Here is a 14,198-nt window from a genome sequence, read left to right as displayed (position 1 = left end):
AGCGGATTGGAAGCAGAGCTGACTCGCGAAATCTGAGACGTCATATGGGGGTCTTGGCATCGGAGTCCCTCCGCTACTATACACACCTTGCTGGTATTTGCAACTTGTGCATGCTAAAGGATACTTAAGTGGTTCTATTCTCTTCACTTGGACAGAGACTACGGCGTATACCAAGGTATCCAGGTACCACCAAGGTAGGTTGCACACGGCATCGTCGCCCTCATGGTCCTCATATTTCGACCGTTCTAGAGATTCCGGACTGATTAGTCAACATGCTGACCCCTCCTTCTGCCCCAGACAGGGATATTCCTTATCCCCGGATTATCCCCCTTCGCTGAAAATTTGGGCCTTCTGAGGTTTACTCCGGAGTCAACTCCCTCCGCAAGGATAAGCATGCTGCTGACAAGCTCAGACCCCGCTGCGGAAGACATGCGGAACCGCAATCCTTCAGCAGCGGTTTCAAGCGGGTTCTGAGCGTACATAACATCGTTTGGCTGTATAATAGCCAAGGATATCCCCAATGCAGGCCGAGATTCACCTTCAATTTTTCTGGGACGATGATCATTGGCGGGCTTTATGCAAAAATCCTGGCTTAGGCGTCACGTGTACGGCGTGTTGTGATAATAACAAGATGCTCGCACATTATACCTCTCGTCGCTTTCTCAAATCTCGATGGTCATTGCTGTCAGATATCCCCCTAGTAAGAGACGACTTCTCGACCGATAGCATATCACGATGTGGCTGGGGTTTCGTGGTGTGGTGACTCATACGACAGGCCAGATCCTTGCTTATAATCCTGGCCATCGGAGTTGGAGACCTTCTCCGCATTGCTTGTGATTCGAGATATCTAAGCTTCTGTCGCATCTTTACGCAAGATTCTTTCCATCATTTCTCTCATCACATTCCGAGTTTCAGAATGCCAAAGTTCTACTCATCAATCTCCCCAGACCTTCGCGACTGGGCGCTGAGCCAGAAAGTGTTCTTCACGGCCTCTGCCCCTCTCTGCGGCCGTCATATTAACCTATCACCGAAAGGTCTCCCTGATGCTTCATTTGCAATTCTAGGCCCCAACGAAGCGGCGTACGTCGACGCTACTGGATCTGGTAGTGAGACCATCAGCCATCTCCGCGAGAATGGCCGCATCACCATCCTGTTCTGCTCCTTCGATGCAGCTCCCCGCATCCTGCGGTTCTTCTGTACCGGCTCCGTGATTGAGTGGAGCGATCCTGATTTCGGACCGTACCTCGAGCGCATGGGAGGGAAGAAGCTAGTAGGAGCGCGCGCCATAATTCGGCTCGATGTTTTTAAGGTTTCATCGACCTAATCGCATTTCAAATGTCGAGTCTACTAACATCAAGATCTGAACCAGGTACAAACCTCGTGTGGTTATGGCGTCCCACAGCTATCTCTAGCTTTCGACGACGAAACAAACGAACCACGTCCGTTTTTCAAAGATCGCGAGACCCTGGGCAACTGGGCGAGCAAGAGAGTAGAAGCAGGTGAAATGCGTGCTTACCAGGGAGAATGGAACAGTCGCAGTTTGGACGGGCTGCCCGGCCTCCGAACAGCGTTGCAGGACAAGGGCCAGAGTGTGCCGCTGGCCAAGCTAAGCAATTGGACGCATTACCACCGTGATGAGATTGAATTGGTCAAGACATCTGCGCTCCTGCTGTTTGTTGCTATGGCGATTCTCCAGTGGGCCGGATACGTTAATTTCTACTCCATCCAGTAGCTTGACTTACTATATGATTTACAAAGCGCATAATTCAATTCTCTACGTTAAGGACTTATTCTTTATGGCTTCTAATATGGTAAGCTCCTCCGGCGACTGTCTTTGAACTCAATACGACTTTCGACCCCGCATTCTGATACCAAACCGACAGCCGAGGCGCTTCGTCTCTTTCATGCCACTGTCCAGTCATCTATTGTTATCATTATTCTTATTAACACACATTATTATCAATTATGGCACTCTCTTATGCATACTATCCCTATACTACTGCGTCCATAAAAAGTTTCAACCTAGAAGCCCACGATTGCAGACCGCGTCCTAAATAACCATCGCCACCATGAGCTCTCGACCGGTTCACATAGCAGGTACGTGCAGCATCCTATTCACGAAGCCCGCCTTAACCCTGCCTCCAGGTGCCTCCGGTTCCGCCTCAGACCGCCGCCATGCGATCGCAGAGTTTGCACGCAACTACCCCCAAGACCCAGTGGATGTCATCATCGCCGACTTCATGAGTGAAGCCAACATGGCGGTCGCTGCGAGCCGTCGAGTCGAACTCGACAAGGCACGGAGCCAATCGGATATGTCTGGTAATAACACTGATATACCATCGGGATATGAGCCGTCGTTCCTTTTGGCTCTGGAGCCGGCCCTGGAAGATCTGGCGAAGTACGGCATCAGGCTGGCTGTTAATGCGGGGAATACTGATACGCAGGGGCTGTACGATGTGGTTATGGGCATGGTTCATGCCAAAGGGTTGGATCTAAAGGTTGGTTGGTCAGCGTTTCCCCTGCCATTGATACTTGGCTCAAGCACGGTGTTAGGTGGCTTGGGTGTCTGGGGACGAGGTTCTGCCCACGGTCCAAAAGGCGCTAGCGGCAGGCACATTGTCTTTCAAGAACATTTACACCAACGAGGTACTCTCAGACTGGTCGTTTGAGCCGATCTTCGCTCAATGCTACCTGGGAGGCCTTGGAATTGCGGCTGCCTTTGCTGAAGGCGCAGACATTGTGCTCTGTGGACGAGTGTCTGATGCCTCCCCGGTCATTGGAGCGGCATACTGGTACCATGAATGGCAGCGGAGTGATCTCGACAAGCTCGCCAACGCCTTCGTCGCGGGCCACCTTATCGAGTGTAGCAACTATGTGTGCGGAGGCAACTTCACAGGCTTCAAAGAACTAGAGCACGTTGGCAGAGACGGTTGGTCCAACATCGGCTACCCCATTGCCGAGATATCAGCAGAGGGAAAGGTCGTCATCACAATGCAGTCATATGCCACCGGGGGCGCCGTCACAGTGGATACCTGTTCGTCCCAACTACTATATGAGATACAAGGTCCCTGGTATTTCAATTCCGACGTTACGGCCATCCTAAACGACATCCACTTCGAACAACTGGGCCACAACCGCGTGGCCCTCCACGGGGTCCGCTCCGCTCCGCCCCCTCCAACCACAAAGGTCGGCATCACAGCCCGCGGCGGCTTCCAAGCAGAGGCATCTTGGTTCCTCGTGGGCCTCGACATCGACGCCAAAGCCCGCATGCTTGAAGCGCAGATCAGACGCCTCCTAGCCCCTTACAGCTCTAAATACACATCTCTCGAATTTTCCACACTCGGCTCATCCCCTGACGATCCTAGAGACCAGAGCAGCGCAACCGTCACTTTTCGGGTCATAGCACAAGCCTGCAATGCCGAAGACATCGCACCAAACGCCTTCCTCCGTCCTATAACGGACAACATCATGCAAGGCTACCCCGGCGCAACCTTCCACCTCGATCTACGTCAGGGCTTTCCCAAGCCCATATTCGAGTACTACGTGACCCTCCTCCCGCAAGAATCCATAACCCACCGCGTCCACCTTCCCTTCAAAACCAGCGACAGCAAGATCCTAACCATCCCACCACCCCCTGAGACAAGAACCTACTCAGCCCGCCAACCCTGCGAGTCCGCAAACGCACATGAGCTGTCAATGGTAACCCTAACAACCAAATCCAACCCGTCCAGCCCCATTCCCGGCGCCGCCAAACCCGCCATCTCCGCCACTACTGTCAACAACGGGCCTAGCCTCACGGCGCCCGCGCCCGCCCCGCGCCGTCAAGCACGTCAATTCGCCCAAAATGGCGAAAACGGTGCAAGCGTCAGTGAGACATTCTTCGGCCCCACCGTCCGCGGCCCACTCGGCTGGCTCTGCCACGCCCGCTCCGGTGACAAAGGGCCCGACGCAAATTGCGGTTTCTGGGTGCGGCACGCGGACGAATACACGTGGCTCTGTGGGCTCTTGACTATCGAGACTGTGACGATCTTGTTAGGGGATGAGATTAAGCTTGACAGGGCGAATGTGGACGCCGAGGGAAACGCGAGTTTGAGCCCAAGCTGTACCGGTAGCCGGCAAAAGCAAAAGCAGGACGTGGTCATCGAGCGCTTCGAGCTACCGAATCTAAAGGCAGTGCACTTTCTCTTCCGAAATTTGCTTGACCGCGGTGTGTCGTGTACGACGACTGTCGACTTTTTGGGGAAGAATGTTGCGGAGTTTCTGAGGGCGCGGTGGGTGGATCTTCCAGTGCGGTTTTTGAATAGGGGGAAGCTGTGATTGTGATGCTCTCTCTGGTATCTGCTTTTTCCGTTATGGGGTAGGATGGGATTCTACGTGTCTTCCATGACTGGGTCTGCGGATTCTGACATGGTGATGGAGTTCGTGATCCCGTCTCTACTGCCTACCTGGGATAATGGTGTATAGGGGTTCGGGTTGGGTTGGGGCGGCGGGGTTGTAGGGCTGTGGGATCAGGTAGGTTTGTAGTTTGTAGATAGGGGCAGTGCGTGTTTGATTAATGCTGTTTTTGAAATAACTGGCGCGGAGGTGAATTGTGTAGGTTGGGGAGTGGTATTTTGCAAACTAATGAAGGGCAACCTCTAGACAGACAGGAGCTTACGAACATCTACAGTTACTTAGTAGCTGGTGTTCGGCCACAGAGCTCTACGTCTTAGATCTCGAGTCTGGCCGCCCAAGGTATGAAACTGAGACACTTGATTCATGGTTTTTGAGGGGTATTGATGGTATTACATTACAAGCACATACTCTGCCCACCCATATCCGTCTGGTAAACATAACCCGAAATAATGAAGAACGCCACTACCTCCTCCGCCGGCTACTACTAGGCATCGGCTCGAATCCATCACTATCATCAATGTCCTCGCTCAGCACACTGACGCTCCGCGTGGTACGATTCGGCCTCATCGACCGCGTATTACTGCTTGCCGCTGGACCAGCACGCTGACTCGCTTGCGACCCAACAAAGCCTAGAGTCAGCTGGGTTTGCTTGCCTCCCCTCCCACGACGCGAAGTGGTGATTTGGCTAACAGTATTTGAGGATGCGGCAGGAGAAGCAGCGGTGCGCTTCGTTTGGTGCGTACGGGTGGTCGTGGAGGCTGCAGCTGTTTTGCGGGTCTTGCTGGCTGGTTGTTTGACGAAGAGGGCTTGCGAGTCTTCGTCTTCGTCTTCGTCATCATCTGGCTCTATGACCTCAGGCTCGTCGTCATCGAGCATAACGACGTCCTCTTCATCCTCGTCTTCGTCTTCAGATACGGCGCGGCGGCCGCGTCCTCGGGCGGTCATTGCTTTTGCTTTTGACGCTGCAGGCTTCTTGGCTACGGCCGCTTTGGTAGTGGCTGTTTTGCGGGTTGTCGTGGTCGCTGCGGCTCTACCCCCTCGACCTCGCCCACGACCGCGTGCAGTTATTCGTGCGGCCGGTGCCTCAGTGCCGTCCTCACCGGCTTCCTCCTCATTGGGGTCTCCACCTTCGTTGTCCGAGTGAATGAGAGCACCGGGCTGGTCTTCCCAAGAGCCATCGAATTCAGTATCCCAACCGTCGGGCTTCGGCTTGAAGCGCTTCTTGCCGCGGGTGCGTTTCTTGACGCCCCTTGAGAACATGTCTTCCATCTGCGTGCGGTACCTGTCCATGGCTTTTTGCAAGGAACTTTGTTGAGTGTCATCGTCGTCAGCATCACTGTCGCGGTCGAGTGAAAGGAGGTGCTTTATTTGACCATCGAGAGACTCGTTCACAAACATCTCCATGGCGTGTTTGTCGTCCTTGTCGATGAACTGGGAGACGGCGTCACCAAAGGAGTTTTGTGGGAGGATAGACAGGGACTGCTGCGCGAGGAACTCGCGGACAAGCTGTTCGACTTGCACTGTGTCTAGCGTGGAAAGGTGAGACAATGCCTCTTCGTCGAAGTCGTTGTCCTTCTTTCGTGCGGTAGCGTTTTTCTTCTTCCGGTGGAATTGCACGACGTCGTTGACATTGGCGACCTTGCCAACAAATCTGTTTGAGAATCTCTGCGGGTTTTCGCAGTCATAGCTGCCACCTTCCGGGGTGGAGGTTTCGACGCGGAGCCGTATGAGTGGCAAGGGAGCCTCCAACTCTTCTTCCTCATCGTCTTCTTCGCCCTCTTTCCGTTGAGGTCGGTTTAGCTCTAGCCACTCCGCGTTGGCCTGTTCAATTAGTTCCTCGACAATGTCCATGAGGAAGCGGGTGACTTCTGTGCGGTTGTTCTCTTTGCGAGCCAGTTTTTGGGCTCCCTTTTCTTCAGAAAGAACAATCTCCCGCATAACAAACGGGCGTACTGACTTGAGTCGAATAGGCTCGCATTTCATCTCTCTTCCCGAGATGCTCAGGATGGCGACATGTTTCGGTACCGCTTCGCCGGGCACTAGCGAAGTCGCGACGGAAGAACCCGGTTGCATAACCTTGAACTTCGTTTCTGGATTGGTTTTAGGGTTGATCAAACTCTCGTGCTCGTGACCCCAGATGACTAGGTCGAGGAATTCTGGCAGGAAGTTCTCGGGAAGGTATCCCGTCTCTGTGTATGCGTGGTGGTTTTGGTGGACACAAATCAGATTATACCAATCATCTTTCTGGACAGAAGGTCTGAAGAACTTAACCTTTCCGTCTCGAAATGTGCGGAATAACCGCTCGTCTCGCACGTTGCTCATTCCATAGAGCGCCAGTTTGGTTCGGCCTTTCTGCAGTAGAACCGGCTTGAGCTGGATATTGTCTGACTCCGGCGTTCGCCCATAGTAGTTAAGCAGACCCGAGACCTGTAGGATATCCAGAGCCGCAAGGTGACCCTCCCCGGATGGGTCGTCATGATTTCCGTGGATAGAGAAGATGGGAATACCGACGTTAATATCGAGATCTTCATAATTGACATGGTTGAAAGCGCCCTGAAAGTTCTCACTTGCGTCACTAAGCATTTGAAGTTCACAAGGTTTCTCGCCGAGGCAATTCATTCGAATTGAGCGCATCACTTGATACATTGATTTCCGGGAAGGCTTGTTCTCGTGGAAAAGATCGCCCGCCAGGAGCACCATATCCACATCATGTTGCTTTGCCAAGCACATTACTTCGTGGAAACTCTTCCAGCTATCGTCGCCTCTGATGGGGTCCCGCTCATTGTAGCCGACATGGTTGTCCGTTGAGACAAGGATGCGGATCGTTTCCGCGTCTGGATGGTATGAGAAGAGACCTGAAATTTGGCATCATGAGGCACTCTTACCTGACATATTACTAGTCATTCTAGCGGTGTTCGACTGAAGAGCAAGCTGAAAGTCCGGTACAAACGCCCGCAATATAGTCCGCTACGGCAGTAGGTAACCAACCATTGGCCTCAACAAATGCTGCTGCCTGGATTAACCAGTTTTGACGAAGCGATTGATTAATCTAAGAAGTAAACTTTGGACATTTCTAGCCAGTCACTGTAGCACGCGGAGCAGGCCAAATTTGCGGGATCGCAGTCATATGCAGCTTTTGTTACTGCGACACGCCTCTAAATCCGCCACGGCGCGTAGTCACGTGATAGAGCGCGAAACTTGAATGGAGGCGAAGTCCGTCAATCTCCGAGATTCATCCTTGAGTCTTTCATCTCCCTCTCCTTCTCACTTTTCCCTTTGTCCCTTTATATACATCGCGCGCCCAATCCATCAAATTCGCATCTTTCGCATTTCGCATCCTTGCACGCTCTCACGCTCAATCTCCGCCTTCTTCACTATCCGACTGAACCAGACGTAGTACCTGGCTCAGTCGTCATCGCTCTTACTCTTACCCCGCGAACACCTTATATGCAATCAGGGTCTTCCGACGATTTCAACCGTCCAGATACAATAAGAACGCCTCCAGAGAACTTTCATCCTTTCCAGCATGGACATGATTTTTATGGCGATTCCCCAGGCCCTGGCCGTCTCTCTGAAGACGCCGGAGGCTCTGACTCACCGCCTCGCGAATTCCCGCTCCTAAGCACCGAGTCTTCAGCAGCCGGTCAAGACAACGAGTATGAGCGCAATTCTCGGAGCCAGTCGGAAATCGGTTTCATAGTGATACCCTCGACGAAACCGTCGAGCGTCTCTTTGGATGATTTCCCAAATGGTTTGTCTCGTCCAATCACCGGTACTTATTCAATCATGTGCCTAACATATTGATCTTAGAGGTTTTAACCCATATTTTGTCCCACCTGCCTCCGCCGTCTTTGTCGTCTATCGCGCTAGTATCTCGTCGATTCCACGGTCTCGTCACTACCCCTCATGCATGGAGGATTGCCTTCTCCCGATACTTCCCCGGCCCCTCGGTATTGGAAGACTCGGAAGCCTCCGATCGGTTGACGTCAGACAAACGATATTTTTCGAGGCTTACTGCACTTGCATCGTGGAGGAGTGAGTATATTGTGCGAACTCGGTTACTGCGATCTCTCTCGCGCGGCAAACCTGGACAACTCGAGGTGTCGAAGAAGAATGGCACTGTTCGAACTGCGTCTGTCCGCAACGGAAGTGCAATTGCGACGTATACGTCCCAACTGCTCTACCCCGTCAGCCACTTGAGTGGTACCTTCGGAAGCGATTCTGCGAAGAAGGAACCTCTCTTCATTCATGGAGCTTCGGAGCAGTGCGCTGTAACAGCGAGCGACCCGTCGACCGTCAAAGTGGGAACCTGGGGGTTGGCTGACCACAACTTCTCCCGTCACTTTGCCGATTCGTTCCCCGGTGAAGTTGAATATGGACTTGGGTCGGGTAATCTTGTCGGAGTGCCCAACTCTATGGATGTCAGCCAGCCGTTTGGCATGATTTATGGCGAAGGATGCCCACAAGGGCGCACGTACTATCTGTCTACGGCTGAGCAGAGAGGACGATTCTTGGATTTCCTCAATGATGGAAGCTCACTTCCTCAACTCGGTGTCCCTGCCATCAACCGCATCACGACCGCCATCACTGCAGTATGGATCGCGAAATCGTCCGATATACTCAAGATGACTAGCGGCTTGGTGGGAATGTTGTCTGGCTCTTCCTCCGGAATCGTCACGGCTTATGCCTTAGGACCTCATCCGACGTACGAAAAGCGGTTCGAGAGGGGCCAGGCCTCAGCGCGATGGGTTCTCAGTCCCGGTGTCCCCATAATCGGCATTTCTGTTGATGACAACTATTCCCCCAAGCGTCGCCAACGTGGACGAGCGTGGGCAGCGGTACTAAACGCTCTAGGAGAGGTGTTCTATCTTTCCGATGTACCTCAGCAGATCGACCCCCAACCGCCCAACATCACCCCAGAAGTTGCCGACCAAATGGCTTGGAAAACCGGTCGTACTGTCAGATGGGAGTTGGTGGAAGTCAGCAGGCGCACTGCTAGGCCTGATCCATTCAATCGCGAGCTTGTCGATGGCAGTTACAGCCCACGGTCGTCCTCAAACTCGATGAAACTTAGCGAGGAACAGATAACAGCGGAGACGAAAGAAATTGAACAATTCATGGCGTTCAAGCCGAAGCACTTCCGCAAGGTGTGCGAAGGTTGGGATATGAGGCGTGATCTTCAAGTCGACTTCGCTGGGGGCGATGGTCATGGTGCTGGCGAATCCTTCATTGTGATTCAACGTGGTGATGGAGAAGGCCAGAAAGCCACTATACGGAGGTATACTCGCAAGCTTCGACCCTCCCATCACCCGGTCTCCTTTTCTCAGCATGATGCTTCTCTACCACGTGTCGCTTCGTCTTCGATTTTTGGCGGCCCTGCAGTCTCCCCAGATCTTTCATCAGCGGCAAGCAGTTTCCCACCGTCTCGGGCCTCTGGTCAAATTGATGAACCTGTGTGCTCCCCTTCAAATACAGAATGGTACATCACGGACTTCCACTTTGATGGTCGAAAGTCGCTGCAGATAACGACTAGTGCTTTGGACGTTTCCACCTACGCCGTATTAACTCCTGAAGAGGACCTCCTCATGTCGGGTAGCTCCGAGTCATCGTCAGCCGTCTCATCACCGCTGCCACATATGCAGCGGCCTTCTGGTTTTGAGATTCCTGGTCAGCGTGGGCGATACATGGCTGTTGGAACTGCGACAGGATCCGTCTTTGTCTGGGACATTCGTTCGCCTACTTCGAGAAACTGTGAGATAACCAATTCGGTTGCTCCGGTTCGAGCGGTCTTCACGGAATCTCCAAGCGTTTCTTGTGTTGCTCTGACATCGCTGTATCTGGTGCATGGTGGAAACGATGGGCTTGTGCAGGCATGGGATCCTCTTGCCTCAACGACCCGTCCAATTCGAACGATCAATTCCCGCTTCTCCAGCCGTGCACGTAGACGCTTAGTTCAGGCCGAAGCTTCTATCAACGGTGTTGGGAACAATTTCTACGCAACAGGCGCTATAAGTCTCGATCCTGATCCAACTCGTCTGAGAGGAATGGTGGCGCTGGGTACCCATCTCCGTTACTGGTCCTACAGCTCTACCGCCGCAGACCAATACAAGAGTAGCAAACGCCGACTTCGTTATGGCCAACGTGGTAACAATGCAGCCGCTGGTGGCCAGCGATTTAATAACAGCGGACGCGGAGCCATCAACGATTACATTGAGGACGAGAAGCGGGAGATGGAGCGACAAGCTCGGGCTGATCAGAAGGAGAGAGCTCACCTGAGCAACCGCTTCGGTATCGATCTTTTGGGACCGGACGTCAGCGAGGAGGAACTTCTTGCCTACGCACAGTTGTTGAGTCAGGAAGCCTACAGCAGCGAAGCGATGAAGCGCGATGACTCGGTGGTAGAATCTGTCGTCAGCTCTTCTCCCAGCGACACCATCGGGCCGAACGATAGTTCGTTTGCGCCAGATGAGCTCTCCTCGGCCTCTTCGCCATATAACGAACCAATAGATGACGACATGGACCCGGAAATCGCGGAAGCGATTCGTTTAAGTCTCCTTGAGGAATCTGCTGCCCAAGGCTCCTTCGAGTCACCCTCTCCTTTCTCCGTTAAGTACTCGATTGGCTCGCCGTCGGGCAAGAGCATAGCCTCACCCATCAAACACCCAGCCGCAGAGAGCAGCCGACAGCAGGAGATCGACGATCTTGACCTCGCTATTCAGCTGAGTCTCGTAGAGACTCATGGCCATGGTCAGTATGACGAACCTTCTGACTACCAGGTGGAAGAGTTCCCTTCGCTTCCCGCGGCGTCTCCGGCTTCATCGAAGAACAAGGGCAAGGCTCGAATGGTGTCGTGATCCTTTGACATTTGATAATAGATTTTAGCATATCTTTCGTCTCGTTATTTGCCTGTGTACACTTTTTCTACCATAATTGCAATTCAAGTTACCATCCAACTACGCTTCATTGGAAAGTAAATCTTGTAGAACTTGGACTGAAATTCGAGACAGGTAGTCATATATATGTTACGACACCTACGTAACTTCGAAGACATCCCGTCGAATCTCAGCCTCCCGCATGGTTCTAGTTCCAGAAATTTAGAAGAAAATAAGAAACGTAGAGCTGCCCTGACTATTTAAATACTAACTGGACCGTGGTGGCTTCGCCACTGTACGTACCTGCCTTGCTGAAGCCTGTATATCGCCCGGTCGCTCCTTCGCTCAGGCAGGGCAGAAACATTCCATACCTGATCAGGAAGCTGCAACCCTGGGGTGCACCTTTCTACCCTGGAGCTTAGTCCTGATATCAATTTACTACAGAATTACGGACACGCAAAACGGAAACAACCCCAGGAACACGAAAAATTGGATTCATTCATGCGGGGGAATAATACATTGAAGAAGTATAAGATAGGCGAAGCAAGACGTTATCTAAGAATGAAATACATACAGGTCGAAAGGGTGACGAGAACATGGTAAGGCCAAAAAAGAAGCCCCCAGTACGTAGTCTAGACAAGTTGGTTTATCTACAACATGACCAGGCCGAAGAGGGTAGCGGCAATGGTAGCAAGGCCGACAGGGACGGCAACGGTGCCAGCGGCGTTGCCACCATCACCGGAGTCGGAGTCGTCGTCAGAGCCGGAGCTATTGGCAGAGGAGCTAGAGCTGGAGTTGGAAGAGCTGCCGATAGTGCTGTTGCCGGGTTTGTTGGACTCTCCGTCGGCGAGCACGTTGAGCTTGAGGCCGGTGATCTTCTGGCCGTTGTGGTCGTAGATGGTGGTAGAGACCTCCTGGGACTCGACGTCGACAATCTTACCGGCGTCGACCTTGGTGTATCCGTCATCGATCAGCTTCTGGACTCCAGGGGGCTTGGCGGGGAGGGTGAAGTTGGAGCTGAAGGTGCCGTTCTGGATGAGGTCGGCGCTGCACTTGATGGACTTGACGCTGGTCTGGCTGGCGTTGGAGGAGCTGATGCGGTCCATGTCGAGCTTGGCGTACTGGGTCTGGAGGTTGTCGAAGTCGACGAGAAGGCTGAGAGTACCGTTGTCGTTGACCTTGACTAATCCGTAGTCGTTGTCCTCCTGGGTGTACTCGTAGACGAGACCACCGGAGAAAGTGGCGGTCATCTCCTCGCCGTAAATGGCCTGAACTTCGGTGAACTCACGGGGCTGGACCTCGTTGCAACCGTACTCGGAGAAGAAGACGGGGATGGTGGCGTCGGACATCATATCGACGAGCTTGTCGTAGCCAGAACTCTTGTAGCTGGCATCACCGCACCACGAGTAGGAGTTGAGACCGAAGAAGTCAGAGTGCGAGTTGGGGTAGTCCTCATCCTCGCACATGAAGTAGTTGAGAGTGTCCTCAAGAATGGGGCGGACATCGGCAGCAGAGTAACCGACAGGGATGGAGCGGTTGAGGTGGTTGGAGATGTACTCCTTCATGTCACGTTGGACAGCCTGATGCTGGGTTAGTGTTGGACGGAAAAGAAACAAGATTCTGTGGAACCTACGCGAATGTATTGAGGGACCTGCTCAACACTGTCCTCGTTGATGACCTCGTTACCAGCGAAAAACGCCAGAGTGTTAGGGTAGTCCTTGAAGGCCTCGATGATACCAAAGACCTGAGTGTAGTAGTCCTTGGTGTAGGTAGTCCAGGGAGCAGTGCGGTCAATGTAGCCAGGGTACAGAGGCGAGTTGACATCGAGGATCATGTAGATACCGGCGGCATTAAAGATGGAGACACACTCGTCGTGGTTGAGGTCAGGCGACAAGTTGTAGATACGGATGGTGTTCACACCCAGCTGCTGCATGAGGGCAGCATCGCGCAGACAGGCCTTCTTGTCAGTCAGAGGATCGGACTTGCCGTCCACGGCGTTGGTACCACCGGGCTGGTAGCTGTTGGATAGAAAAGTTGACGATCAGCACCACCGCTTTCTCAACCAAGTAACGAGATCGAATATCGTTCAAGAGATCTCTGAGATGTGGATAGGTAAATCCTTACTCGACACCGAGGATCTGGAATCGATCACCAGTATCACTGTTGACAAAGTCCTTTCCCTTCACAACGACAGGAGTAACAGCGCTAGCGGTGGTTGCGAGAGCGCAAGCCGCGGCAAGGATGCGACCGTATGTCTATCAACATTGTCAGTCGCACGTTCGTCTATCGGAAAATTGGGAGAGCACTAACAGCGACCATTGCGTATGTAGTTGAGCGATTCTACGTAACGCTTCTGCGATAAATAATGAGGTGAATTTGGTAAAGACCGTGTAGGGTTTTCCCCCGGAAGACCCTGGAATTGGATGTGGAAGGAGTGACGGCGGTGCAAAGACCGGGGAAAAAACGAACGAACGTGGGATATCAGAAAATGGTAAGCAAAGGTCGTCAGGAGGAAAGAAAGACGTTAAAAAGCGATGAGAAGGAGTTTAAGAGGGAGAGAGCTGGGAGATGATCCTGCCGCAAATTAATAGAGCGCGTTGATCGCCCCTCAAGTCAAAACCAAGAAAGCGATAAGCCCGAAACACTGGGCAGGCACCACGGCCTTCAGACACACAGCCATTGATCAAACGAGAGCCAAAACTAGGGTGCTGGGCGGGGGGCACGAAGAGGGTCTTGCGATCCACTTCCATTCAGACCCCTGAGAGGAGACGGCTCAATTGGCGCTTGGCGTCATCACCGTTCATGGCTGCCGAGTTTGAGACGGGCGCTGAGCAAGTGTCCCAGCGACGATTCATTGTCCAATCGGCATTCCGATGATGCATCATGATGGGAGCATGAAGAACGGGAGACAGGGACAGCAGTGTAACTGGA

The 14,198-nt window shown here is 52.9% G+C and overlaps 4 protein-coding genes across 4 annotated transcripts; 2 read left to right on the top strand and 2 right to left on the bottom strand.

The window, feature by feature from the left end:
- Positions 1 to 916: 916 nt before the first annotated feature.
- Positions 917 to 4,455, top strand: BDW74DRAFT_189715 (uncharacterized protein; the record flags this gene model as incomplete). Its single annotated transcript, XM_073732041.1, has 4 exons — positions 917 to 1,309; positions 1,370 to 1,708; positions 2,124 to 2,498; positions 2,554 to 4,455. 4 exons carry the CDS (start codon positions 917 to 919, stop codon positions 4,315 to 4,317), a joined length of 2,871 nt encoding a protein of 956 aa, XP_073585909.1. The 3' UTR covers positions 4,318 to 4,455.
- A 52-nt stretch (positions 4,456 to 4,507) lies between these two features.
- Positions 4,508 to 7,538, bottom strand: BDW74DRAFT_148720 (MRX complex nuclease subunit). Its single transcript, XM_073723763.1, has 3 exons — positions 7,281 to 7,538; positions 4,794 to 7,229; positions 4,508 to 4,731 (listed from the first exon to the last, which is right to left on the bottom strand). The coding sequence occupies exons 1-2, from the start codon at positions 7,297 to 7,299 to the stop codon at positions 4,858 to 4,860; spliced, it is 2,391 nt and encodes a 796-aa protein (XP_073585908.1). The 5' UTR covers positions 7,300 to 7,538; the 3' UTR covers positions 4,508 to 4,731; positions 4,794 to 4,857.
- Positions 7,539 to 7,669: 131 nt separating this feature from the next.
- BDW74DRAFT_148718 (F-box and WD domain protein) lies at positions 7,670 to 11,352 on the top strand. The gene is made up of 2 exons (XM_073723762.1): positions 7,670 to 8,146; positions 8,206 to 11,352. The coding sequence occupies exons 1-2, from the start codon at positions 7,843 to 7,845 to the stop codon at positions 11,247 to 11,249; spliced, it is 3,348 nt and encodes a 1,115-aa protein (XP_073585907.1). The 5' UTR covers positions 7,670 to 7,842; the 3' UTR covers positions 11,250 to 11,352.
- A 378-nt stretch (positions 11,353 to 11,730) lies between these two features.
- On the bottom strand, positions 11,731 to 14,192 carry gel2 (1,3-beta-glucanosyltransferase gel2). Its single transcript, XM_073723761.1, has 4 exons — positions 13,578 to 14,192; positions 13,392 to 13,522; positions 12,901 to 13,285; positions 11,731 to 12,847 (listed from the first exon to the last, which is right to left on the bottom strand). Exons 1-4 carry the CDS (start codon positions 13,584 to 13,586, stop codon positions 11,918 to 11,920), a joined length of 1,455 nt encoding a protein of 484 aa, XP_073585906.1. The 5' UTR covers positions 13,587 to 14,192; the 3' UTR covers positions 11,731 to 11,917.
- Positions 14,193 to 14,198: the final 6 nt, after the last annotated feature.

The sequence above is a fragment of the Aspergillus multicolor genome (genome assembly GCF_047715735.1).
Source record: "Aspergillus multicolor strain CBS 133.54 unplaced genomic scaffold BDW74scaffold_6, whole genome shotgun sequence".
NCBI lineage: Eukaryota > Fungi > Ascomycota > Eurotiomycetes > Eurotiales > Aspergillaceae > Aspergillus > Aspergillus multicolor.
Note: the sequence above shows the minus strand (reverse complement) of the source record. Positions and strands in the feature narration are given on the sequence as shown.

Coding starts and splice junctions, on each gene's coding strand:
- BDW74DRAFT_148718 (XM_073723762.1), top strand. CDS start 7,843: ATGCAATCAGGGTCTTCCGACGATTTCAACCGTCCAGATACAATAAGA. Junction 8,147..8,205: donor TTTGGATGATTTCCCAAATG/GTTTGTCTCGTC, acceptor TATTGATCTTAG/AGGTTTTAACCCATATTTTG.
- gel2 (XM_073723761.1), bottom strand. Junction 13,286..13,391: donor TTCCAGATCCTCGGTGTCGA/GTAAGGATTTAC, acceptor TCTATCCAACAG/CTACCAGCCCGGTGGTACCA. Junction 12,848..12,900: donor AGGTCCCTCAATACATTCGC/GTAGGTTCCACA, acceptor ACCCAGCATCAG/GCTGTCCAACGTGACATGAA.